Here is a 27,220-nt window from a genome sequence, read left to right on the forward strand (position 1 = left end):
GATGCATCTTGATTTTAAACGAATATTTACTGGCATAAGCTTCCTGGAACTTAGCAGACTTACCAGTCAATAATATCTTATTTCAGAAAATTAGGATTTTTTTTAATGCAGCTCCTATTTTTGTTACCTCATGGTAATCAATTGATTACATTGCTTCTAGTCAGTTTAAGAATGGACATCAACATGGGGGCTAACAGATGGGGAGTGCTTCTCAAAAGCAGAAAGAATAGATGTCAAAAATTAACCCAGAAATATTGGACTTTTAATTCTATATTATGGTATTGAAACAAACATCTATTCCCCCTCCTTTTTGGGAGGAGAAAAGTATCAAAAACCCCATGTAGTGGGTATCTTTTCAATATCCTTCATTTTCCCTTGTAGTAACAATAAATCCTAACAGCTTGAATTATTACATCTCTCTTCATGCTGACTCTCAAGCTGCTCTGTTTTTTTCTGCTGTTGCCGTCAGACGCTGAAGATAGAGGGAGAGCTAAGAAATGAACACAGAACAATCGAATAGAGTTTCACTGATGTCTTTGATTAGGCTGAAAACTCCTCTAGATCCAGACACCACAAATCCAATGAGACCTTGATTCAGCAAAGCACACAAGCACTTCTTTAAGTTTAAGCATGTTTAAGTGCTTTACTAAATCAAGGTTTAACTGCATAAAGTATCTCGCAAAGGCCAACTATTAATTTTATTGAGGGGTTGGAAATTTCTACTGCAATGGCCACTAGACAGTTTAACATGCATCTAAAAACTGTGGTAGTAATCGATAATATGATAGATAATATGCAACAAAGATACATTTCAATAATCATGATTAAGCATTTCAAGCACTCTTTCCAACATACCACTATTTCTCTGTTCCCTTTTCCTTTTAATACTAAAATTGCTTATTATTATAATTAAACATAAAACTGTGATTTTTTTTCTTCGTGCTTGTGAAAGGTACTGAACACTTTTAGTTAGCAACAAAAGAGGTATATCGGCAGTACAACTTTTCCCACACTGTCCAGCCTCAGCCCTGACCTGGAAGGTACAATTCAGGGAGTAAGAGAGTAGTTGATCACCATCATTTCTCAATCCTTGATAAAAATACTACCAAGGGTACAAATACAGCCACTTTAGTGTTGGCTTTATTATCCGGACTCTTTCCTATCAGGAACTAGAGTGAGACAATCAATTTTTGTCATATGGGTCCAACAGCCAGCACACAGTAACAATTTTCAATAACTAATGGTCTGTGCTAGCTTCAAACAGGCAACACTGAGAGGAAAGCTCCAAATCCCAGTACCAATCCCTTCGGCAATCCAGTATCTGGTTTTATTTTCTCAGGCTAGCTCTGTAAATTATACATTAAAACAACACTAGCCACTGTGGAACAGCCAAATAATAATGAACTTCAAAAGGGCATTAACCCTCTTGTCAGTGTTCAGCATTATGGCCATACTAGGAAAGCAAGATAATACATATATGTAATCAACACACACAGTTATTATGTATCTGGAAATGTAAGTACTGAAGGAAAAACTGTCAAGCCCCAAGTCTAGAATTAAGGTCCTGATCCAGCAAGATTCTTAACCATGTACCTAACTATAAGCAGGAGTGGTTCAATTGACTTCAGTGGCTACTAAAGTCATGCACAGGTACTTTGCTGATTCAGGGCCTACATTCCCAGCAATTCAAACACAGAAAAGAAAAGCTGCTGGTGCTGGAAATGAAAAAAAATCTGCTTTTGCTGTTGGATTCCAAAGTTGTCCTCTGTGAATAGTGAGTTGCATCTTAAAGCTCTCTAACTGTGGCAGGGTCTGGAGCAGCTGACATGAAGTGGCTGGTTGGTTGGTGCTGGGTGTGTGTAGTGGATTGGATCTGCTGGGACTAGTTTTACTCCACTGCCTTCTAAAGAATCACTCCTGATGTACACTGGTGGCTGTGAACTACACAGATCCAAGGTTTTGAAAAAGTTTTAGGGTATGTCTACACTAGAGCGGGTGGTGTTATTTGCAGCTCATACAGATATACCTGTGCTAGCTTTTATTGAATCTAAAAACATAAGTGCAGACACAATGGTGTGAGCAGCAGTAGTGGCTAAACACCTGAATACGTACTGAGGGTTTCATTTGGGATTGTACCTGGGGTAGCTAGCCCCTCTCACTATTTGCACTGCTGCACCTACACTTCTAATTTTAGCACTAGTGTAGCAGGTATGTCTATTTAAGCTGGAAATCTCTGCCCAGCTCCAGTGTAGGCATATTCAGATGCAGAACGAAGGGTGAAGAAAAGCAAGACAAAGGAGGTGGGGGTGAAAATAGTCTGAACAAGCACATTTTTTTAATACTATTAAAGGACCCTCATTTTCTGAAGGGTATTTGGAAATGTGTGCTTTACCAGTATTCCATTTTTGCATTGCATTCCCTTTTAAAGAACATAACATAAGAATGGCCATAATGGGTCAGACCAGTGGTCTATATAACCCGGTATCCTGTCTTCTGACAGTGGCCAATTCCAGAGGCTTCAGAGGGAATGAACAGAACAGGGCAATTATTGAGTTATCTATCCCCTGACATCCACTCCCAGCTTCTGGAAGTTAGAAGCTTAGGACACCCAGGACTTGGGCTTGCATCCCTGACCATCCTGGCTAATAGCCATTGAGGGATCTATTCCCCAGGAACTTCTCTAATTCTTTTGTGAATCCATTGGAGTTTTGGCCTTCACAACATCCCCTGGCAATGAGCCCCGCAGGTTGACTGTGCACTGTGTGAAGCAGTTCTTCCTTTTGTTTGTTTTAAACCTGCTGCCTAGTTATTTCATTGGATAACCCCTGGTTCTTGTGTTATGTGAAGGAGTAAATAATACTTCCCAATTAATTTTCTCCACACCTTTCATGATTCTGTAGACCTCTATCATATCCCTCCTTAGTCATCTCTTTTCCAAGAGGAAAAGTTTCGTTGTTTTTTCTCTCTCTTCATATGGAAGCTTTTCCATACCCCTAATAATTTTTGTTGCCCTTCTGAGTATCTTTTCCAATTCTAACATATCTTTTTTTGAGATGGGGTGACAAGAACTGCACTCAGTATTCAAAGTGTGGGCGTATTACAGATTTATATAGTGGCATTATGATATGTACTATCTTATTATCTATCCCTTTCTTAATGGTTCCTAACATTCTGCTAGCTTTTTTGATTGCTGCTGCACATCGAGTGGATGTTTTCAGAGAACTATTCACAATTACTTCAGTGACACTTCCTTGTGTGGTAACAGTTAATCTAGACCCCATCATTTTATATGTATAGTTGGGATAATGTTTTCCAATGTGCATTACTTTGCATTTATCACCATTGAATTTAATCTGCCATTTTGTTGCCCAGTCACTCAGTTTTGTGAGATTCTTTTGTAGCTCTTCACAGTCTGCCTGGGACTTAACTATCTTGAGTAGTTTTGTATCATCTGCAAATGTTACCTGTTTTTCTGGATCATTTATGAATATGTTGAACTGCACTGGTCCCCAGTGTAGATCCTTGGGGGACATCGCTATTTACCTCTCACCATTCTGAAAACTGACTATTTATTACTACCCTTTTTTTCCTATATTGTAATGAGTTACTGATCCATGAGAGGACCTTTCCTCTTATCCCATGACTGTCTACTTTTCTTAAGAGTCTTTGTTGAGGGACCTTGTCAAAGGCTTTCTGAAAGTCCAAGTACATTATATCCACTGGATGACCCTTGTCCACATGTTTGTTGACCTCCCTCAAAGAATTCTAGTAGATTGGTGAGGCATGACTTCCCTTTATAAAAGCTGTGTTGACTCTTCCCCAACTAATCATGTTCATTGATATGTCTGATAATTCTGTTCTTTACTATAGTTTCAACCAATTTGCCTGGTACTGAATTTAGGCTTACTGGCCTGTAATTGCCAGGATCATTTCTGGAAACTTTCTTAAAAACTGGCATCACATTAGCTATCCTCCAGTTATCTGCTACAGAAGCTCATTTAAATGAAATACTACATACCACAATTAGTAGTTTTGCAATTTCATATTTGAGTTCCTTCAGAACTCTTGGGTGAATATCATCTGGTTTTGGTGACTTGTTACTGTCTAACAAAAACTCCTCTACTGTCATCTCAATCTGGGACAGTTCCTCAGATTTGTCACCTAAAAAGACCAGCTCAGGTGTGGGAATCGCCCTCATATCCTCTGCAGCGAAGATTGATGCAAAGAATTAATATAGCTTCTCCGCAAATGGCCTTGTCTTCCTTGAGTGTTCTTTTAGCACCTCCATCATTCAGTGGCCCCACTGATTATTTGGCAGACTTTCTGTTTTTAACGTATTTTTTTAAAATGTTGCTGTTAGTTTCTGTGGGTCTTTACTCTTCAATTTCTTTTTTGGCCTTCCTAATTATACTGCTATACTTGACAGAGTTTATACTTCTTTGTATTTTCTTCAGCAGGCTCTCATTTCCAATTTTTAGAGGATGCCTTTTTGCCTCTAGCCACTTCTTTTACTCTGTTATTTAGCCATGGTGGAACTTTTTTGGTCCTCTTACTATTTTTTATTTATTTAGAGCATACACTTAATTTGAGCCTCTAGTATGGTGTTTTATAAAAGTTTCCATGCACACTGGATGCATTTCACTCTTGTGACTGTATCTTTTAATTTCCATTTAACTAGCTTCCTCATTTCTATGTAGTTCTGCTTTCTGAAGTTAAATACTACTGTGGTGGGTCTCTCTGGTATTTTCCGTCCCACAAGGATGTTAAATTTAATTACATTATAGTCGCTATTACCGAGTAGTTCAGCTATATTTATTTCTTGGACCAGATCCTGTGCACCATTTAGGATTAAATCAATAATTGCCTCCCCCCTTATGGGTTCCAGGACTAGTTGTTCCAAGAAGCAGTCATTAATGGTGTCTAGAAAATGTATCTCTGCATCTCATCCTGAGGTGATATGTACCCAGTCAAAAACGAGACAGCTGAAATCCCCCATTATTATTGAGTTTTCTATTTTTATAGTCTCTATAATCTCCTGGAGCACTTCACAATCACAATCACCATCACCATCCTGGTCAGGTGGTCGGTAGTATACTGTTACTGTTATACTGTTATTATTCAAGCATGGAATTGCTATCCATAAAGATTCTATGGGAACTTAAGTAAATACTTCCCCCATCTGGCCAGTGGAGCTTGAGTAATCATAGCTATGCTTAAAAAACAGAAAAAGTCAGCTTCCACTAACATGGCTTTGTTGTGCCAAATCAGCTTTGTTTATCACCAGTATCCTTGAGTGAAGTCATCAGAGCCTGGGATTAGAGTGTGTTTAGTGAACTGTTGCTGCAGAACCAGAAGAGGAACCCCAGAACACTGTCAACGTGCAGCCTGCAAAACGAGTGGCTATTTTTCCTTTCATATTTTCCTCCAAAATACAATAAAAACATCCTAGGAGAAAAAAGCCATGAAGACTTATAATTGAACTGCATAGGATATTTAGGTCTGATAGTACTTCTAAGACTGTTCATAGATTCATAGATTTTAGGTCAGACCAAACTACAATCAACTACTTTGACACATCATAAATGCCAAAAAATTTCACTCAGCAAGTCCTGCAGTGGCAAAACTATTCTTCCTTACTATTCCTTTGAAGCAGAAAATGTGTCTCAGCCCAATCTTCCCTTTCTTTGTAGTCCTTTGAGCATTCCTCACTCATTTGAGTAATTCCAGTGATCCAGGTGCACAGGTACACAAGGGTAGGAAGTACTCACAAGAATAAAGATTGCAGCATCAAGCAATATATGTGTGTAAAGTGCTATGTTGGCTTACAGAGATGTATAAATGATGATTAAAGATGATAATATTCCTGAGGAGGAAAACGATAGCTCACCTGTGGCTTCACATGAAGTTAAATGACATCGATGACACCTACGCTACCAGCACTCCCAGCTACCTTTGAGACACCACTGACTTCCTGAGGAAACTTCAATCCATCGGTGATCTTCCTGATAACACCATCCTGGCCACTATGGATGTAGAAGCCCTCTACACCAACATTCCACACAAAGATGGACTACAAGCCATCAAGAACACTATCCCCGATAATGTCACGGCTAACCTGGTGGCTGAACTTTGTGACTTTGTCCTTACCCATAACTATTTTACATTTGGGGACAATGTATACCTTCAGATCAGCGGCACTGCTATGGGTACCCGCATGGCCCCACAGTATGCCAACATTTTTATGGCTGATTTAGAACAACGCTTCCTCAGCTCTCGTCCCCTAAAGCCCCTACTCTACTTGCGCTATATTGATGACATCTTCATCATCTGGACCCATGGAAAAGAAGCCCTTGAGGAATTCCACCATGATTTCAACAATTTCCATCCCACCATCAACCTCAGCCTGGTCCAGTCCACACAAGAGATCCACTTCCTGGACACTACAGTGCTAATAAACAATGGTCACATAAACACCACCCTATACCGGAAACCTACTGACCGCTATTCCTACCTGCATGCCTCCAGCTTTCACCCTGACCACACCACACGATCCATCGTCTACAGCCAAGCTCTGCGATACAACCGCATTTGCTCCAACCCCTCAGACAGAGACAAACACCTACAAGATCTCTGTCAAGCTTTCTTACAACTACAATACCCACCTGCGGAAGTAAAGAAACAGATTGATAGAGCCAGAAGAGTTCCCGGAAGTTACCTACTACAGGACAGGCCTAACAAAGAAAATAACAGAACGCCACTAGCCGTCACCTTCAGCCCCCAATTAAAACCCCTCCAACGCATTATTAAGGATCTACAACCTATCCTAAAGGATGACCCAACACTCTCACAAATCTTGGGAGACAGGCCAGTCCTTGCCTACAGACAGCCCTGCAACCTGAAGCAAATACTCACCAACAACCACATACCACACAACAGAACCACTAACCCAGGAACTTATCCTTGCAACAAAGCCCGTTGCCAACTGTGCCCACATATCTATTCAGGGGACACCATCACAGGGCCTAATAACATCAGCCACACTATCAGAGGCTCCTTCACCTGCACATCCACCAATGTGATATATGCCATCATGTGCCAGCAATGCCCCTCTGCCATTTACATTGGTCAAACTGGACAGTTTCTACGTAAAAGAATAAATGGACACAAATCAGATGTCAAGAATTATAACATTCATAAACCAGTCGGAGAACACTTCAATCTCTCTGGTCACGCAATCACAGACATGAAGGTCGCTATCTTAAAACAAAAGAACTTCAAATCCAGACTCCAGCGAGAAACTGCTGAATTGGAATTCATTTGCAAATTGGATACTATTAATTTAGGCTTAAATAGAGACTGGGAGTGGCTAAGTCATTATGCAAGGTAGCCTATTTCCCCTTGTTTTTTCCTACCCCCACCCCCCCCAGATGTTCTGGTTTAACTTGGATTTAAACTTGGAGAGTGGTCAGTTTGGATGAGCTATTACCAGCAGGAGAGTGAGTTTGTGTGTGTATGGGGGTGGGGGGGTGAGAAAACCTGGATTTGTGCTAGAAATGGCCCACCTTGATTATCATGCACATTGTAGGGAGAGTGGTCACTTTGGATGAGCTATTACAAGCAGGATAGTGAGTTTGTGTGTGTGGTTTTTGGGAGGGGGGTAAGGGGGTGAGAGAACCTGGATTTGTGCAGGAAATAGCCCAACTTGATTATCATGCACATTGTGTAGAGAGTTGTCACTTTGGATGGGCTATCACCAGCAGGAGAGTGAATTTGTGTGGGGGGGGTGGAGGGTGAGAAAACCTGGATTTGTGCTGGAAATGGCCCAACTTGATGATCACTTTAGATAAGCTATTACCAGCAGGACGGGGGGGTGGGAGGAGGTATTGTTTCATATTCTCTGTGTGTATATAAAGTCTGCTGCAGTTTCCACGGTATGCATCCGATGAAGTGAGCTGTAGCTCACGAAAGCTCATGCTCAAATAAATTGGTTAGTCTCTAAGGTGCCACAAGTACTCCTTTTCTTTTTGCGAATACAGACTAACACGGCTGTTACTCTGAAATCGATAAAATATTAAGTATTCTTTCTCTCTATGGATTCTGTAATTGAGTGAGAAAGGGCCAGGTAGTTATTACTGGTGGGGGGGAAGGCTGTTTCCTACTGCAGTAAAGAGTTTGTCAGGTCTTTCATTATAAACTTAGATCATCAGGGTTTCTCCAGAAACTGGTCCATGATGAAATAGAGGACACAGATTCTCACACGTCTTCCTACAACAGTGGCTGCAGCAAGTGTTTTTTGGCAGAGTGGTGTCCTCAGATTGCTGAATTGGAATTAATTTGCAAACTGGACACCATTAAATTAGGCTTGAATAAAGACTGGGAGTGAATGGGTCATTACACAAAGTAAAACTATTTCCCCATGTTTATTTCCCCTCTGCCCCCAACTGTTCCTCAGACGTTCTTGTCAACTGCTGGAAATGGCCCATCTTGATTATCACAACAAAAGGTTTTTTTTTTTTTTTTCCTCTTCCTCTCCTGCTGGTAATAGCTCACCTTACCGATCACTCTCATTACAGTGTGTATGGTAACACCCATTGTATCATGTTCTCTGTGTATATAAAATCTCCCCACTGTATTTTCCACTGCATGCATCCGATGAAGTGGCCTGTAGCCCACGAAAGCTTATGCTCAAATAAATTTGCTTTCCTTTTGGATAATTTTATCTACTGACCAGGTTCATTTTCAGTGCTGTGGTTAAGAATTTCAGGTCCTCCCTGGAGTGGCCATTGAATTGGCAGACAGGGATCCCACTGACAGTGCACTACTTAGACTACTTCCTATTTGTAGGACTATTGGGGTGGGGGGAATGCACACATTCATAGGTACTGTTTAGGGGTTAGCGTGCAGTTTAGGCATTGCTTTTAATTAAGTGAAGACAGCAGGTCCTCCAACGTTACTGAGGTTACTGTTCAGGTTACAGAAAGATTCAATACTAGGTGAGATCCATCTCCAAGAGGACAAAGTGAGCCCCTTGAGGGATCTGGTGCAGCGAATGACCAGGGAAAGTGAAGCTGCTGCTGGGCATCTCATAGATAGTTGAATAGAGTTTCACCTGTTAAGTAGTGGCTGCAGACTGTGGACCTGATTTATCACCATGTTGCACAAATCAGGGCCGGCTCTAGGCCTCAGCAAAACAAGCAGGTGCTTGGGGCGGCACACTTCTAGGGGCGACATTCCGGCGCCGGCCATGGTGCCGGCCATGCCGCCCCTAGAAATGTGCCCCCGCCACCCCAGCTCGCCTCCGCTCCGCCTCCGCCTGCTCCCCTGAGCGCGCCGCCGCTGCTCCACTTCTCCCCGCTCCCTCCCAGGCTTGCCACGTGTGAAACAGCTGTTTCGCGCGGCAAGCCTGGGAGGGAGGGAGGAGAAGCCGAGCAGTGGTGCACTCGGGGGAGGCGGCGGTGGTGGAGCGGAGGTGAGCTGGGGCGGGGAGAGGTTTCTCTACCCCCCCCGTTACTTCCTGCGCTCCCCCCCTCGCTCACCTCTGCTCCGCTTGCTCTGCCTGAATGCGCTGCCTCTCCCTCACCTGAGAGGGAGGGGGGAGAAGCGGAGCGGCGGCGTGTTCAGGGGAGCAGGCAGAGCGGAGGTGAGCTAGGGTGGTGGGCTGCGGGGGGGGGGGGGAGCTGCAGGAAGCCATGGGTGGGGGAATGCTGCATGCCCTGGGGAGGAGGCGGGGATGGGGATTTGGGGATGGGGTGGTCATGTGTCTTCTCCTTCAGCTGGTGCCCCGCAGTATGGGGAGACACCAGTCGCACACAGAGTGACCTTGCATGTACTGTACGTGCGATGTCATGCCTCGCATGCAAGTGCAGAATTGCATGCCTTACTGAAAAGATAATGGCACGCCAATGCTTATAGATACTAAATTGCTGTTCTAGATGAAGAACCCATGCTGTGTACCATTAATCACCAGGTTGCCTGAAACAAAGAGGGTTTTGGTTCAGGCATTTATGCTGCAATGACTGAAGCTTAACATCTGCTTTTGCATCTGGCATGTTCGCTGTATTGCAGATGCCTGATCTTGTTTCCATATAGACAGATTCAAAACCTTTGCACCACAAGCTGACCTGAATTCCATCCAGGTGTCTGGCCCAGTCTGGGTCCCCAAGCTCACGGTAGTGCTATGTATGATGGAATGCTCTATTACCTCAGGTGCCTGAGAACATTCCACAACAGAAGCAATTGGTTCACAGAGCAATCGCCCAGTGGCTAAGGAAGGCAGTGCAGGGACGGTCATAGTCATGGCACATGTAGATCATGTAGCCATGATCCTGCCCACTATCACAGCGTATTTGGTAGGAATTGTGACCCATGAACCTCTTGGTGCCAACTGGCAGAGAGTGCATGGGGTGTTTATAGTTTTATAGGTCAGGTATATGCATATTAAGTTTACCAGAGGCATGTAAGGTCTCCACCAAGAGCTCATAGGTCATCATAATCATTGTGAAATGTATGTATGGATAATATTTAAGGAATAATGTATCTGAACTGAAAATTATACTCTTAAGTTAAAGCAGGTCACTAGAAGGTGATAAACATGACCCTGTCAGGTAAGAGGGAAGAGACTCTTATCTCTCTTGGGATGGTTGTGTGTGCATTGCATATTGTTCGCTTCACAATGCAGGCCTATCTACGGGCTAAGCCAAATGCTAATCAAGAGATTTTTAAATCAACTGGAAAGAAGCACACAGGAAAAAAGCAACCACCAAGGGGACACCCTGATTATGAGTAAAGACAATGGATTGTGGGATGTAACTGGGTGGGGGGTATGAAGACACACATGAGATCTTTTCCACTGAGGAGACAAGCTGACAGTGTGACTTGTCTTATGAAGGGAAGATCACAGCCAAGCATGTGATGGAAGGATTCTGGGTGAGCTCTTACTCTATAAGATGTGACAAAAACTAGTTAAGTAAGTCCAGATTCTTGAACACGTTATGTTTTTCTTTTAAGTATAACCATTTGTTTCCAATATTTCAATTTTCTGTCACTTGAATATCTATACTTTCTTAAAGATTTACTTCTTCTCACTATATACTTATCTGAGTGCTGTGTGTTAAGCAGAGCAGTGATGTGGCGTAACTGGTAAGCTGGGGTGTACTGTTCCATTACTACTCATACAATGTTAGAATGTCGGTTTAGGTAGCAGGATTGGCCTCACAATAACTAGTGACCTTAGAACAGCTATAGCTTCTATTCTGGATCTTGCACAAAGTAATGCAGGTCAGATTATGGGGGCAATTTGTTCCATTCTGCCTTCATAGAGACTTCAGAATAAAGGAACTAGTACTGATTTAGCCTTAGCTACAGCCCAAGGCCTTGATCAGGGTTGATTTAAGGTGGAATTATCCCGATTTATCTACCTAACAGAGCTGCTCTGAGAATTAGATAAGCTTCAAATATGAAGAACATTCTATAAATGCTAATTATTATTATAATAATACTGTCACTTATAGATACCATTAGTGTGCGTAAACAACACATGCAGATAGAACTCTATGCATTCAATTGTGGCTTTAGCCCACAGCGCCATATTGGAGATGATGTGCCAGGAAGGGTGGCTCCTTGAACTCTCTCTCAAGTCAAGGCGCAATCCAGTCCTTACTGTATTTCTGTATTTAGGAGCTTAGGCCAAAAATGTCAAGTTTGATTGACTAAGATTTCGCAACCTATTTAGGCTCCTAAGTAAAAGTGGCCTTCCAAATTAAGAGAGTTGTAAGAACTCGGCACTTCTGGAAATCAGGCTGCTTTTATTTAGAAGCTTAAATATGGAATTAGGTGTCAAACTTTTCCAAGTTTGACATTTTTGGCCTTTTGTATGTATGTATTTTATATTAGATAAAAGTCAAAGAGATGTATACACAAGGATAAATTATCACAGCATTTCCTGCCACCATACATTTAATTTCCAATCAAACTTTTTATTAGTACGGTAGAACAACTCAGTGTTTAGTATGCTTATGTTTCCTTTATGAGAATCCAGCTCAAATCTGAATTTTGGATGCTGGACAAAATTAGTTTGATGATGTCAATTCTGTTTCCTAGAAGATAGTTGCCTGTATCATTAAATAGCTCACTATGCTATAATTTGGCAAAAGGAAGTGTCTACTAAGAAATTCAGAAGTGTGCAAACATGAACACTGAGTCATCCTACAGCTGGCCAGTGTTGGTAACACTCAAAGAATAGTTTATGGAAGGTTACATTATTCAGTATTTAGCTCAGGATAAGCGGAAGACTTTGGTTGCATTGCTGACTGTCTATTACTCTTTACAAGAACTCATGATAAGGGACACAACATTTCTAATAATCCGGAATGCCTAATTTGTTTTTACTTTGTTAATGTTGCTTGAAACACAGCTCTCCTGAAAGAGTGTTTTTACAGTGATACCCAAGACACTTTAAATAACCATTTTGTTGTTATTTTTTCAAATGCTGGTTGGATAGAGCAGGAGTGAGTACGTGTAGTACGTACCAAAGAACTCTAATGGGTGCTAAGGGACAGTATTACACGGTGAAAAACAAGATAGTGGAAGCTCTGGCATTTATGAAAGTTTGCTTAAATGAAGAATGCAGTCCAGTCCTACTGGATGCCTACTTTCTTCAGTCAAAACACAATAATATAATGGAATTAAATCAAAACTGATCCAAACATCAAACAAGATTGCTAAAATAAATATACTGTCCACAGACAGTCCTTTCCATGTAAAGGAAAGTTGGATAACATTGAATATATTAAGTATATTTTCTAGCTGGTTATTCACAGGGGCTGATTCACCACTGTTACTTCAGTTTCATGCCAATGTAAGTCCACTGATATCACTGCAGTTACACTAGTATAAACCTGGAGTATTGTAGTGGTGAATCGGACTCACAGACTTTAAACACTTCCGTTAGGCGGGTGGAATGTATTTTCTCTATTTTTTTCTTCAGGTATATTTACACATTAGTTAGTGTTGATTAATCTTACCTTTGTTGCTGCATCAACAACAGCCCCTTGATTAACAAGAACCTCTGCCACATTGACTTTGTCCTCTTGAGCAGCCAGGTGAAGTGGTGTCAGTCCACTCTGTAAATTAGGGGCAACAAATGATCATCTTGCAGAGGAGACATATTAACATTATGAGCCAACATTATGAGCCAAATTCTTCAACACTTATACAATTGCACTGATCTTAATTACAGGTTTCAGAGTAGCAGCCGTGTTAGTCTGTATCCGCAAAAAGAAAAGGAGTACTTGTGGCACTTTAGAGACTAACAAATTTATTTGAGCATAAGCTTTCGTGAGCTACAGCAAGGTGCCACAAGTACTCCTTTTCTTTTTACTGATCTTAATGAGGTTCCAGCTTGTTAATGAGGGCAGAATTTGTCTATCTGTTTACTGTTTAAATTTGCTCAATTACGAGACACTGCAATTTAAAAGCATAAAATACACAGCGAGCTAATGTTTCCTATACAAGGTACAGCAGTTAAACAAGGAACATTATGTAATAAATATGGAGCAGATATTACACTACAGGTTTTTAACACAAAAGCTCAAGGTTATTTTCTCCTGGCTATTTCACTCTCCTGATATGAATGAGATTAAAAGAAACATCAAACAATTGTTTACATTCCTGCCAGTTTGCTAGGAGTAACACTCACTCACTCAGATTTAAATCCTGCTATTTACAGTGTTCTCTTATATATGAAAATGAATGTGTAAATAGGCTTCTTGTTTTTTCAGTTCCAAGGCACATTGATGTGCTGTTCTATGGCAGCTGTTATTTCCTTCTCTTTCACGGCTCATTGATGAGCTTCCGCCTCCAGTTGCTTTAGCTCCAAGGTTCTCTGATGTTCTCTCTCTTTTTCTGCTACCTGCAATCGGTACAGCTCTAACTTTGTAACTGCTTCGCTCGCTCTCATATTTATGCTTTTTCTGCTCTTATTTCCTTTTCCCGAAATAATCAAATAAAAAATAACAAAAGTGTAATCTTTTCTTGGTTGTATTCAGCCACCACACAAAGTCTCACTTAAAATCATTACACCAGTGTATGAAGTGCAAATCTCACTCAGTACAGCAGGCTGTGCATTTCACCCTGTTCGCTGCGCCAATGTGACATGCCCCAGAATACAGTCTGAACTGGTGGATCATTGTGCCCCCTTAACTCTCCAGCCTGGTGTGCACTAGGCCCTGCTTTGCTGTATAAGCTGCCACTCCGCCCAGTCACCCCAGCCCCTAGCATGCAAGTCACCCCCAGACAAATACCAGAATGCTATGCCCAGCCACTCTTGAATTACATACAGGGTGACACCTGCATATCCCCAGTCCCAGCCTTGCAACTCAGACATGTACCGTTTTGTACTGCTCAGTAACTTATTAAGCAATACAAGCTCATAAATTCTGTCATTTTAGCAAAGAAAATGAATATGCACCAGGCCTTGTTAACCTGAGTAGATTCCCCAAGCCCTTCAGCCAAAAACACACTGGCTTAGATAAAACATCAAAATAAGTTTATTAACTACAGAAAGACAGATTTTCATTGATAATAACTGGTATAGGCATAAAAGGTCAGAATTGGTTACAAAAAGAAATAAAATGATAAAATTCCAGTCTAATTCCTAAACTTTACCAAGCTAAGTCAAACGTGAAGGAATAAGGTTTCTCTTACCCAAAAGCTAACAGCAGTCTGTACTAACTGGAAAGTTTTCCAGTTAGGATCCCTCCCTCCAGTTCAGTGATGTTTCTGTCCTCCAAACAATCTTGATGCCTTCAGTATACGTGGGGGAAGAGAGGTGGCCAGGGGCCTTTGTTCCCCCTTTTTATATGTTGACTCTTTTTATTGAAAAAGTTCTTGCTGTGTCATGGGGTCAGGCAGCCCCATTGCCTATGTGCTCTGCACTCAGTCCTTCACATGAATTGCAAATTCTTGCTTGCACCTTCTGTATACGTGCAGCTTGAGGGGACAGTTCTTTGTTTATAGTTCTTGTTATTTCTAAAGAGCTAGTCTGTGGACATTCCCCAGATTCATGTGTTTCAGTAACAAACATACAGCAAAATCTCATAACTCCATATATTATGATGGTACACACGTTACCAGGACAGTAATACGTAACAGATTATGACTTTTCAAACGATACCTCACAAGGCATACTTTGTACAAAATATATCATAACCATTTACAAGTGGTGAATATGAGGGTACAAGGTGTTATTTTTAGGTACAGTCTGTCACCACATAAAAGCCAGCATCTGTATTTAGTGGTAGCCACAGATGCTAATGAAGGACCATGAATAGTTTTAAGGTTAGAATAGGAGAAATGAAGCATAGGCTTCCAAGTGTCATATGAAGCCCACCCAGAGACTCAGAGGACACTGAGCCATTCCACCTGCCGAAAGCAAGGAACGATTTTTGTGAGAAATTTCTCACTCTCATCTTCCTAGTCTTGTCAGATAAATTCATACAGAAACCGCACTGTACAATTATACTGATGGAGATGAGGGCATCTAGGGAATTAGGGATGCACATTTACTGTAGACATTATCACTGAGTAGACTTCACAGGCTGTAAACCCTTTGGCAGATGTATAAACAGAAAATCAGTTCACTTCCTTTCCAATTCCCAGGAGAAAGCATGTGGAAAGTCGCAGTGCTATAATGGAATGCCCCGTGGGAAGTGGAATCGCTTACATTAAGAACAAAATCTCAGACAACCATACTGCTGATAGCCCATAAAAAAATCAGCTTCTCTTGACAAAGTTAGGTGCTACTACTGCTTAATGGGAGGCACATGTAGAGATCTGATAAAATGGCGGGAGCCAAGCCCACTAATAACCTGGAGTCAAGAAGAAACTTCCCCAATAGGCATGTTACAACAGAATTGTCCATTATGGGGGAGACGGGGAGGGTTTACATATTCATATGAAGCATCTGGTACTGGAGAATGTCAAAGACAGGATACCAGAAAAATGGACAATTGGTCTGATCTAATATTGCAGCTACTATGTTCTATTTTCTGCTAGAAGAAATGATGACAAATTCAAACACCTGTGTGCTTTTCATAGAATCACAGAAATGTAGAGCTGGAAGGGACCTCAAGACATCTAGTCCAGCCCCCTGCACTGAGGGAGGACCAAGTCAGCTTAGACTCCCCATGACAAGTGTTTGTCCAACCTATTCTTCAAAACCTCCCCAATGATGGAGATTCCACAACCTACCTTGGTAAGCTATTCCACTTGGTAAGCTATTAACCATCCTTATAGTTACAAAGTTTTTCCTAATATCTAACCCAAATCTCCCTTGCACCACATTAAGCCAGTTGCTTCTTGTCCTGCCTTCAGTGCACATGGAGAACAATTGCTCACCATCCTCTTTATTACAGCCCTTTATATATTTGAAGCAGTTATCAGTTCCCCCCTCTCTCTTCCTTTCTCAAGACTAAATGTACCCATTTTTTAAAATTTTTCCTCTTAAGGTTGGGTTTTCTAAACCTTTTGTTTTTTTTGTTGCTGTCCTCCGGACTCTCCACTTAGTCCACACAATTCCTAAAGAGTGGGGCCTAGAGCTGGACACAGTACTCCAGCTGAGGCCTCACCAGAGCTGAGTAGAGGTGGACAATTACCTCCCATGTCTTACCTCCCATGTCCCATGTCTATGACATTCCTGCTAATACACCCCAAAATTATATTAGCCTTTTTTGCAACTGCATCACATTGTTGACTCATATTCAATTTGTGACCCACTATGAACCACCTAACAGTTATTCCCCATTTTGTAGTTGTGCATTTGATTTTTTCTTCCTAAGGGTAGTACTTTTCACATGTCTTTACTGAATGTCATCTTGTTGATGACAGCCCAATTCTCTAGTTTGTCAAATTCAGTTTTTGAATTTGTTTTGTTCTGTCCTCAAACCCCCCTCCCCCGGCTTGGTGTCATCCGCAAATTTCATAAGCATATTCTCCACTTTGTTATTTAAGTCACTAATGAAAATATTGAATAATACAAGACTCAGGACAGACCCATGCTGACCCCCATTAGATACATCCCCTCAGTTTGACAGTGAACCATTGATAACTACTCTTTGAGTACTGTCTGTCAACCAGTTTTGTACCCAACTTACTGTAATTTCGTCTAGACTTTATTTCCCTAGTTTGCTACTGAAAATGTCATGTGGGACTGTCAAAAGCCTTACTAAAACCAAGATGTATCACATCTACAGTTCCCCCCATCCACCGGGCTGGTAACATTATCAAAGAATGTACTTAGATTGGTTTGACTTGTCAAAGTATGTAAATTTCAAATCTCATAGAATCAGATGATGCAAAATTCACTTGTTAGCCCCTTTTCTTACTAGTCACCATATTTTTTTTTCCTGAGTGCAAAAATAAATAAATAAATGCAAACTTACCTTGTTGCTAAGATTCACATTAGCATTTCTAGTAAGAAGCAATGACACCATGTCCACATGGCCTTCCTGGGATGCAAGATGTACAGGGGCAATACCCTGTCTGGTAATAGCATTAGCATCAGCACCATATTCAAGCAATGTAGTCGCTATATCCATCTGGTTTTTCTTGGCAGCTATGTGCAGTGGTGTATAACCATTCTGTCAATATAAAACATTTGAGTACAGGCTCATCTGTGAAATACCACAGTAAATTACTTTTCTGTACATACTTGATTTTATTATCCTAAATGATCAGTTCTAAAAATTCAGTCCTGACATGAATGAGCTTAAAATTTGACCATATTAAAAAGCGACACATCAAAACTTTAATAACTATTTTAAAATCATGTCTGTATATAAGAGAATTAAAAGAAATTTGAATGACACTTTCTAAATGTGGAAAATGTAGCCCTAATATAGAGCAGTGCAATCTACAAACAAAGACTTCATAACCGTTTGAGCCACCTTTCATAGTTATTTGCTACTTTTCCTTAAAGGCCTAAGTACATATTATCTCTGTAATGTATAAAGGGATGGGATTCGCTATTAGATACATGTGCATGTTTAGTCACTAAGAACAGCTGTTAGTGTTTGTTTTCTTCACTTCCCGGTATGAACCAGAGTATTATATATATGAATTGGGGTCAGTCTTTCTTTTAACACAAACTTTATTGCAAAGTTTGTCCTAATCTTGGTGGAAGGCAGTTTTAGACACCCTATTTTGGGCCAGAAAAGGATACGTCAATATGAACTTCTGGTTTCATATCCCTGAACTCTTTCCTTCTTTCTAATCCGTGCATCCAGGTATTTCTAATCAGTCCATCTCTGAGTATCTCAATGCAATTTCAACTATACAGAATAATCTTAGAGTTCAAAAGGAAGGACAGGATTTAGCAGAAAACCTTTAAGTTGTTTTACACACAAAGGGCTTGTCTACATGGCTAGTTATACAGCACACTAAATGGCTGGGAGGACACTACTACCATGTACTAAAAGTTTAGCAGTTTCAAGGCACGTTACCCTTTAGTGCAATGTAGCAGGGTCCACACAGACACTAAGGGTATGTCTACACAACAATTAAACATCTGTGGCTGGCCTGGGTCAGCTGACTCAGGCTTGCAGGGCTCAGGCTCCACAGCTGTTTAATTGCTGCGTAGATGTTCAGGCTTAGGCTGGAGTCTGAGCAGCTACCCGGTAATTAAGCAGCCCTGCAGCCCAAGCCTGAGTCAGCTGACAAGGCCAGCTGCAGGTGTTTAATTGCTGTGTGCGAGTGTGATGTACTTTCACATCCCAGCTTGTTGTGCACTAACTATTCATGAAGACAAGTCCTAAGTTTCTTTAAGCATTTATTAAATCAATAGATGTGAGGCTTTGTCTACACTAGCACTTTTGTTGGCAAAACTTTTGTGTGTTTTTTCACACCCCTGACCAAGAATAAGTTTCACCGACAAAAACGAGTGTCTCCCACTGACATAGCTACCACTTGTTGTTTGGAGGTGTTTAATTATGCTGGTGGGTGAGCTCTCTCCTGCCAGCATAGAGTGGCTACACAGGAGACCATACAGCTGCAACGGTACAGCTGTGCCGCTGTAAGGTCCGTAGTAGAGACATAGCCTAAATCAGCTAAACAGATTTAAGAACCATGGATAACACACTGGTCAGGGGCATGGCCAGCCTTTGGATACTGACAATGATGCTTATTGCTTCTGGTCCTGTTAGTCTTCTAGAAATAGTGTGTTAATCTTAATTTTAAAACTATTGGAAAAGTGTATGTGTGTGAGAGGGAAGGAGTGAGAGCGAGCGAGAGAGAGCGCGCTTTTAAAGAAGTGGGATTCCAGCTGGATGGAGCCATATAGCAAGTACCATGAATATTCCAAACTACATGGGCCTGAACCCCTACCAGCTTTGGAAACAAACCCAGCTTAAAATAGGACTCAGCTCAAAATAGGACCCAACTCCCCTTTTCAGGTAGGAGAAGAACCTGTTCCCCTTTCACAGTGGAAGAACAACTGCCAGAAACCCACAAAATCTACGCTCTCACTCAATGGCACCAATGCTTGACTTGTTTCCCCATTCCCACTAGATCTCCTGATCTCATATAATTTCCTTGAGGGAAGTGATTGTGGGATATGCTCAAAGGCAGAAACTGTCCATTGAGTACGGAAATAAGATGCCTTCCTCCCACACTCTGATGAAACCCACTCCACTTCCTGCTGTGTGCTGCTGAGGTAACAGACAAAAAAAAATATTTTTAAACTCCTGTATTTTTGCCTGTATCCCACCTATTTGCCCTTCACAGCTTCAGCTCTTCCTAGGGGCATGAGACTGCCTGTCCTGATGAGCAGGTCAGAGTCAGTCCTCTCGTGGCTGAAAACTGCATATCCTCTGGAGGTGAATTCGCTCTTTGAGCTTGTGCCTCCAGGGGTAGCTAAGCAGTACTCCACAGGAACCAAGGTCCTGACTGTTGTGTGCAAGCGGAACACAGAACACACAGGGGCATGCATGGTTACACCAGTGTTTTGTTAGCATTAACCCAGAAAAGAGACAGACAGGGTCAATGATAGAACACAAACTTTCAGCACTGTTCTAACCAGTTTTAACTTTTCTACACTGGCTGTTGTAAAAACTGTATTAGACACTGGTTTAGCTGAGACCTTGTTTAAACTGAATGTAAACCAGGGTCTTGAACTTGGTTCCTAGCTGTAGGACCAAAAACTACTGTCTGTGAAAAAAAAAATATTTTTCTGACTTTAGTGAGCTAACGCCACTGAGCAAGGAGGGAGTGGAAAGCCAATTACTATCGCCTGAAGGCAACTAGCCTTCAGATCAAATATTGGCTGGGTACAGTTTACAATCCTTCTGACCAAAGAGAAAGAACTGTTTCCTTTCTCTCCAACCCCATCAAGGACATCCAGCTCAGTCTGATGCCAAACATAAAACATTTCTGAGTCTAGCTATGGACCGAGCACAAAAGTGCGTGCATATTCCTAGCCATTGGCTACATGCCTCCTACAGCCAAGCTTCTGACACAGAGGCAATACATAAATAAAAGGAAGTACAGAGTTAATAAATTCTATTTTCATTTGAAAAATAGTTCACATTCTTAAAAAGAGTAAAAAGGACTTTCAGCACAAGAGAATCATATAGAACAGCTAAAAATATATCTGGTTATGTGCCTAATAGCTTCACAAATAAGTCCAGCCTCTAACATGTGAAGGAAAACCAGTGCATTTTGTACATCTTGCAAAAAGGCAGAGATTACTTTTTTGCAAATGCATCTTCGTATGTTCATAACTGTATTTTACTCGGTGAAACTGAAAGTTGTAGGTTGCCAAGATTACGCAAATAGAGAGCTGAACATCCAAGTAAAAATTCAGCTCACTCTCAATCTGCATCTTATCCTCATGATAAGGACCCAACTCTACCACAATAAATAGACTTGCAGGGGAAGGGAGATGTTTGGGGGGAAGACTTTGATTATTCTGACTGTAACAGGAAAAAACAAGGGACAAGCGTAAGGACAGACAGACAGAGATGGCAACTGAAAACTAGAGAAGAGAATTAAGGAGAAGGATTGCAAAATGAATAGTGAACTCAAATTAACTGCTGCTACCAAAGACCCAGAATAAACACTGTAAAAAGAAGCAGGCGTAGAGCAAAATACAGCAATGTCAGAAGCAACTGTCCATCCCAGTTTTTAGTTGCACCTGGGGTCTGGGACTACAACTAATCAGTTAATTCCCTCTTTCACAGATCACTTTTTGAAGTGAATATTGTAATGCCAGTCTGATGGGACAGTCAAAAGGTCAATATTAAAGAGGTACAGCAGGGCTAAAACAATTGTTGAAGAAGCTGATTGTGTTGCTAATGATGATCTATACGACATTACACATTTATTTATCAGACTGAATTTACAAAAGGAATGGGAGTTCATCTGCCCCATGATCACATCATCTATTAGTTGACTGCACAGCATATCGCCTAAGGCCATAAGCATGCTATTGTTAATTTCAGTTAGTATTTATGCTCAACTCAGTGTATTGCTGTGGTTCACTTGCTGTAAAATACTAACAAATGTTGTGTTTTAAGAAGCCTGACAGCTAGCACCAAAAACCACAAGTGGCAGCTGCTAACCCATTTGGTTACAGATGTGTGATTGAGGTGACCTAATATGAGACTCTAGTTATCTTTATACTGTAATTTTATCATTTTGGTTTGGGCTTCAGAAGCTATTGGCATTTGGTGAAGCCACAGTTCGTGACCATGTGGGAGAGCCATTCTCTACGACAGTTTTGTTTCTTTCAGCAAAAACTAGGTCAGTAATTTCTAGTCACCTGCAGAAGGACGTTTCTTTCACTGCTGCATTTAAAATCACTGTGCTGGGATGGAAAAAGATCAGAGATCACCCCAGTTCACTTCCTGGGGCATTGTGTTGGTACATCCCTATAGGAGTTACTGATTTTTGGCTTTACCATTGTTACTTTGTTTATTTAACTTTACTTCCATCATGCACTTCACATTATGTGACTGAACAAGGTGTCTTGGCCCTTAAGGGACAGACGGCCAGCCAACCCTGGTTACTCCGGAGGAACACCTGAGCAGGGACCAGCTGATTCCCCTATAGAGGAGGGTAGGAAGCTGTAGAGAGGACAGTGTGTTTGTGTGTGTGCTCACGCTCAGACAGATCAGAATGGAGTACAAAGGCTGCTGCGAGCAAGCAGGCTCCAGCAGAGAAATCTGGGACTTGCTTTATGTTGTTGTTTTCTTTCTGGTTTGTGTTTCTTGGAAAATAAATAGAATCCTGGCTGAAGGGCCTGCAAAACTGTTCTGTTGTGTGCATTACTGAAGAAGCCCCTTAAAGGTAAAACTGAGGCAGGGGGCTCCTTGCAGGGCCACCTTGAGGCTATGAGGGGGCATGTGAGAGGTGCCACCTGATGTCAATGAAATACGATGTATAAGAGACTACATTTCCCCCTGTGATCTGCCTCCTCTTTAGACATGCAGAAAGTCTTTGTGTGTCATGTCTGCATTTGGTCCCACTGCAGAGGAAGACAATCAAGAGGTGTAGTTTGTGCATATACAATTTTGGCCTCTGCACACAATCTTCATCTTCAATATTTGTTGTTGGGATGCTGTTTAGGACTATGCCCATCACCATAGTATCCAAACATGCTTCAGGCCTGTTTTATTTTACTGATGTTGACACACTGGTTATAAATGGCAGATGTAGAAAACTGCATTACCCTGGGCTTTCTGAGTCCAAGGGATGCTGCGGGACATTCAGAAGAGTCCATCACGGATTCAGGCACATTGGACTTCCCACACCCCTTTTTAAGTTTTATATTCATACACCAATATTTTTAGGCTCATTCATGCAGATGTTGCTCTCTCTATATCACCCCTATCCTCCCCCGCCCCCGGTGCTCCCCGCCAACCTGAATTCTTGTGCTGTGTTTTGCTTTGTCTTGTCTACATTAAATTGCAATCTGTTCAGGGCTATATTTTTCTATTTCTAAATACTGTAATGAGATCCATTTGCTGTGCTACAGAAATGCTTATGAAGAATACTAATGCTCAAACTGACAAATCTCACCGTAATCTTTTTTCCTAAAAGGATGCTGTGACAAAGTGCAGGGCTATTACCTGGTGTCCGCTGAACAGGGAGTTAACCCCAGATCATTTCCCCCCACCTACCTTAGCACAGATGCTAAGGGGAAGGGATATAAAGGTGGTTGCATGTGAGACAGTGTTAGGGAGAATGCCCAGCGGGAGGCAGGATGGGCTCCATACTCAGTGGTCCTGGTACCTGATTAAAACCCAAGCTGGGTGGGGTTGAGGGTTCTATTTTGTTAACTAATTCTACTTCCTTGTTATAAACCCTATCCTTTGGGGGAAAAGAACTTGTTGGTTGCCACTCTTTCCCCCTCCACTGAGTCATTCTACGAGCCTACAGATCCTTATGTGGATGAAAGACATTAATGAATAGGGTCAACAGGGCGCACTGTAACTGGAAGCCATAATGAATAATGCTGAGATAATGGGAAAAAACAATATCAAAAGCATGTCTGCTGTTCCCTTACATTGACCAACGTTTGTACCTTTGCAGATGCGTGAGGTGAAGCTCCCTGGTCCAAGAGCAGAAGTGCCACTTTCTGATTATCGTAGTGTGCAGCTACGTGGAGTGGAGTTAAACCACTCTAAAAACACATGCAGAACAAACAAGCATTGTTATAACTACCATCAGTGAAAACACAGGAGTGCAGAGAATTAGGTTAAATTAGATACGGTGAGAACACAGTGATATTATTTATTTCTGTTTCCAAATTCTCCATGAACTTTTGAGACAACACACATTAGAACAGACAAAAGCTGTTCCTTGTCTGTGAACACCCTGCTCACACGCTTATTTAGGGTGAGATCGTGACTTTGCCCAGGGTCAGAGGGATGGGGAAGAACATATCTGACTGCCCCAGGAGCAGACCAGGAAAGGAATTGGGAATTTGAATCATAGCTCCTGTCTTAGTTTCCCTTTGCCCCAGGGTGTAAGTAAACCACCATTGATCCATTCCATTTTCCTGTCCATGCTGGCTCAGCACTGTCATATTGCGAAGCCTTGGCTCTTCCCGTTCCCTGCTCACCAGTGTGGGGGATGGGAGAGCAGAGTCCTGTCCCCCTGATCTCTTCCCTGTGCTCTGGCTGAGCAGGGGAGACAAGAAGCGCTTTGCACTTTCTTATTTCCCTGGGTGGACACATGAAAGAAGTGACAGTATTGCCCTTAATGATGTTAAAATCCATTTCTCATGGGATTGCTGACCTTACTGGGATATAGCTACATGATGATGAACAGAAGATTTCAATTAAATCCAAAATTTTGGTAGTGGATATTAGCAAGTGCTTGTGTGATAGTAAATAGCTGCTGTGGTATTATGGTACATGGGTATGTACATGAAAGTTGGCCTTTTCTGTCCTACCTTTCCAGCAGCATCTGGAGATGCATTCTTCTGAAGCAGAAGGTTGGCTACTTCAATTTTTCCATATTTTGCAGCTACATGCAGAGGAGTAAACCCTTTCTGTAAGAGAAAAAGGCTACATGATGACCTTGGACATTCCTCTCCCAGATGTGTCTGGCAATTCCAGTAACACAGGTGGCTCTGGCCTATCACGTTACTCCTTTCCTTCTCTTACATAGCTGTGAACCATAGTAGGTGCAGCTAGTCTGTCTCTTGTTTATTTCCAAATGCCTTCATGGGCCTGGAGGTTCTTCTTTGCAGGGAAAAGCCCAGACACCCATTGAAGCAGCTGAAAACAAGGAGCAGCAACCAACTATGTAATCAGAGCAGCTTTCCATTGACTACCAGCAAGTGCTCCACGGGTCAACAGGGGCCCCAGACATGGTTTTGGAACCACTCATATCTACGCCACTTGGTGAAAATTTCAGCTGTGCACTCCTTTCACTATGAAATCAATATACGCCCAAATGGAATCATGATCATAGGTTGCCTGGAAAAGGGCAGACATTTTGTCATTTGGAAGAGTAGAAATGTTTCTATCTTATGTAAACAACCTAGAAATTAGTATTCCATCTCTGGAGTTCATGTTGCACTTCTGCCAGCCAATGTTCATCACACACGATAGGCATTGGTAGACAAATGTGCTGAGTTTAGCCTTTAAACATTAGACAAGTCTATCAAAGCAGATTATAGATATCCATGAGAACAACTGATCCATGACACTAAAAAAATCAATATGTTTTTATCACGAGACTGTGTTATAAATCAAGCATAGAAGTGAAAACATGTTATCCTCCTAGATAATAGAATGTGGTTAATTCCTATGTCACTTGGTATGCACATGTGAATCCTGCACCTAATTCACTGGCAACTATTACAAAACCTTTTAAAGCATTCAAGCAATCACTTCTACAACTCCCTTACCTTTGTAATTATAGATAAAGATGCACCATGATCCAAAAGAACTGAGGCTACATCTTCATGTCCCTCTCGAGCAGCAAGATGTAGTGGTGTATACCCAGAAGTAGTGGCTGCATTTGGAGATGCTCCTTGCTGTAACAACTGCTGCACTATATCAGCTTTTCCCAATCGGGCAGAAATGTGTAGTGGCGTTTGGTCATCCTAAATATAAAGATGACAGGAATACAGGACAATCTGCATAAGGACATTATTTGCTGAGATGCTGTTATGCAATTGTAAATGACTATTAATTCTATCAAGGCTAAAACTATTAATGCTGTTTTTCCTCTCTGTCATATGATTAAGGGATGTCTGAAAGTGCTTTGTTATAGAAAATGTCCCCCCCACACAATGTTATCAAGAACAGAAAATAAAGTATTCAAGTTTCTCAATCTGTCCCTGCATTGCATCATTTTACCATGAAATTATATTGCAGGCCATATTGCACTAAGGGCCTCATCAAAGCTACAGTGGATTTAGATCTGTCCCTTGACCCGATTTAGAGAGTTATTTAGGCACTTGGTGGGATTTTTGAAAGCATCTTGGCATCGAACACCCATTGAAATCAATGAGTTTTTGGCTCCTAGATGCTTTTGAAAACCCCACTATGCACCTAAATACCTTTACAAATCTAGTCCTGTTCTACAACCTCCTGCAATATCTAATCACACCAGAAGGCATTTGGGATGGAGTGAGAATCCTTGGCACTTAATTTCCTCATTTTATGTATTAAAACACATCTTTTATGTTTATTTAGAAGTGAGCAATTCCTTTCATAGTCTCTGTCTCAATAATGGGGAATTCCAGAAAAACTGGTAAAAAGTTTCAAATCTGTTTAAATAAATGTAAGGGTGCCCATTATACTTGGTTATGTTCAATTTTTTTTTAAACAGAATAATGCAAAAATTATGTGGCACTGAAATCCATGTTCTTTTATAGAGATCTGAAATTACTGAACAGCAATGTCACTGTATTAAGACCTAGGTGGTTGCTCTGAAAAGAGCCTCACAGATTACTTTCAGCGAAGACAAATAGATAGAGTCACCAGAGTGTAGTCTGTGACCCTGTACTATGTGCCTACCAGATAATTTCACCTTCTTTCATTAGTAGTTTCTGTAAATTATGTACTGACATTTTCCTACACTTCCACATTGCACAATCTTGGTTCCAAGCAATCTCAGTTGTCTTCAACAAACCATCATACCATGTCACACCATCTCCCCTTCTTCCTCCCCACAAAGAGACTAAGAACAACTCACAGTTACCTAATTCTCCATTCTTTGGTGACAGCACCTTATTCCAATTGAGACATCCTACTTCAATCACCCACTCCTTAATACCTGATCTGTTATGGAGAAATTCCTACAGATAAATTATTATTGCTGTGAAATCACTGTACTTTTTGCCTGACTGTGACATGGCAGTCCAACCCTCATTGCTTTCCACTCTGCAAGGCTACTACATCTGACTTGTAGGTGTTCCAGAGATGCCAGCACTGTATGGGGTTCTTTGTGAAGCACTCTTTCAAAGTATACTTATTTTTTGAATGTACACAGAGCAAAGCTTTGTGAGATGACAGCAGATACCTATGGCACAGGGATGATAGTTTTGCACATAATAAAAACAATTTCCCCTCATCCAGTAAAACTGAGGGGGAAAATGACCATTGGTACTAGCTTGACACTGTCTGCCTTATCTATACATTTGTAGTGCACTCACCATAGTATCTGAGCACCAAATAGAAACAAAAAGATCATTACCAAAATATAAAGA

The 27,220-nt window shown here is 41.4% G+C and overlaps 1 protein-coding gene across 16 annotated transcripts in view; it reads right to left on the minus strand.

Moving 5' to 3' along the window:
- The window catches only part of ANK3 (ankyrin 3), a 558,892-nt gene that overhangs the window by 114,407 nt on the left and 417,265 nt on the right, over window positions 1-27,220 (minus strand). For all 16 annotated transcript variants that reach the window (XM_075130811.1, XM_048856231.2, XM_075130812.1 and 13 more), the window contains 5 exons: window positions 25,412-25,609; window positions 24,449-24,547; window positions 23,576-23,674; window positions 17,439-17,636; window positions 13,023-13,121 (listed from right to left, as the gene is read on the minus strand). In XM_075130811.1, the coding sequence (XP_074986912.1) occupies window positions 13,023-13,121; window positions 17,439-17,636; window positions 23,576-23,674; window positions 24,449-24,547; window positions 25,412-25,609 (693 nt within the window). The remainder of the gene's footprint in view (window positions 1-13,022; window positions 13,122-17,438; window positions 17,637-23,575; window positions 23,675-24,448; window positions 24,548-25,411; window positions 25,610-27,220) is intronic.

The sequence above is a fragment of the Caretta caretta genome, chromosome 7, assembly GCF_965140235.1.
Source record: "Caretta caretta isolate rCarCar2 chromosome 7, rCarCar1.hap1, whole genome shotgun sequence".
NCBI classification, from domain to species: domain Eukaryota; kingdom Metazoa; phylum Chordata; order Testudines; family Cheloniidae; genus Caretta; species Caretta caretta.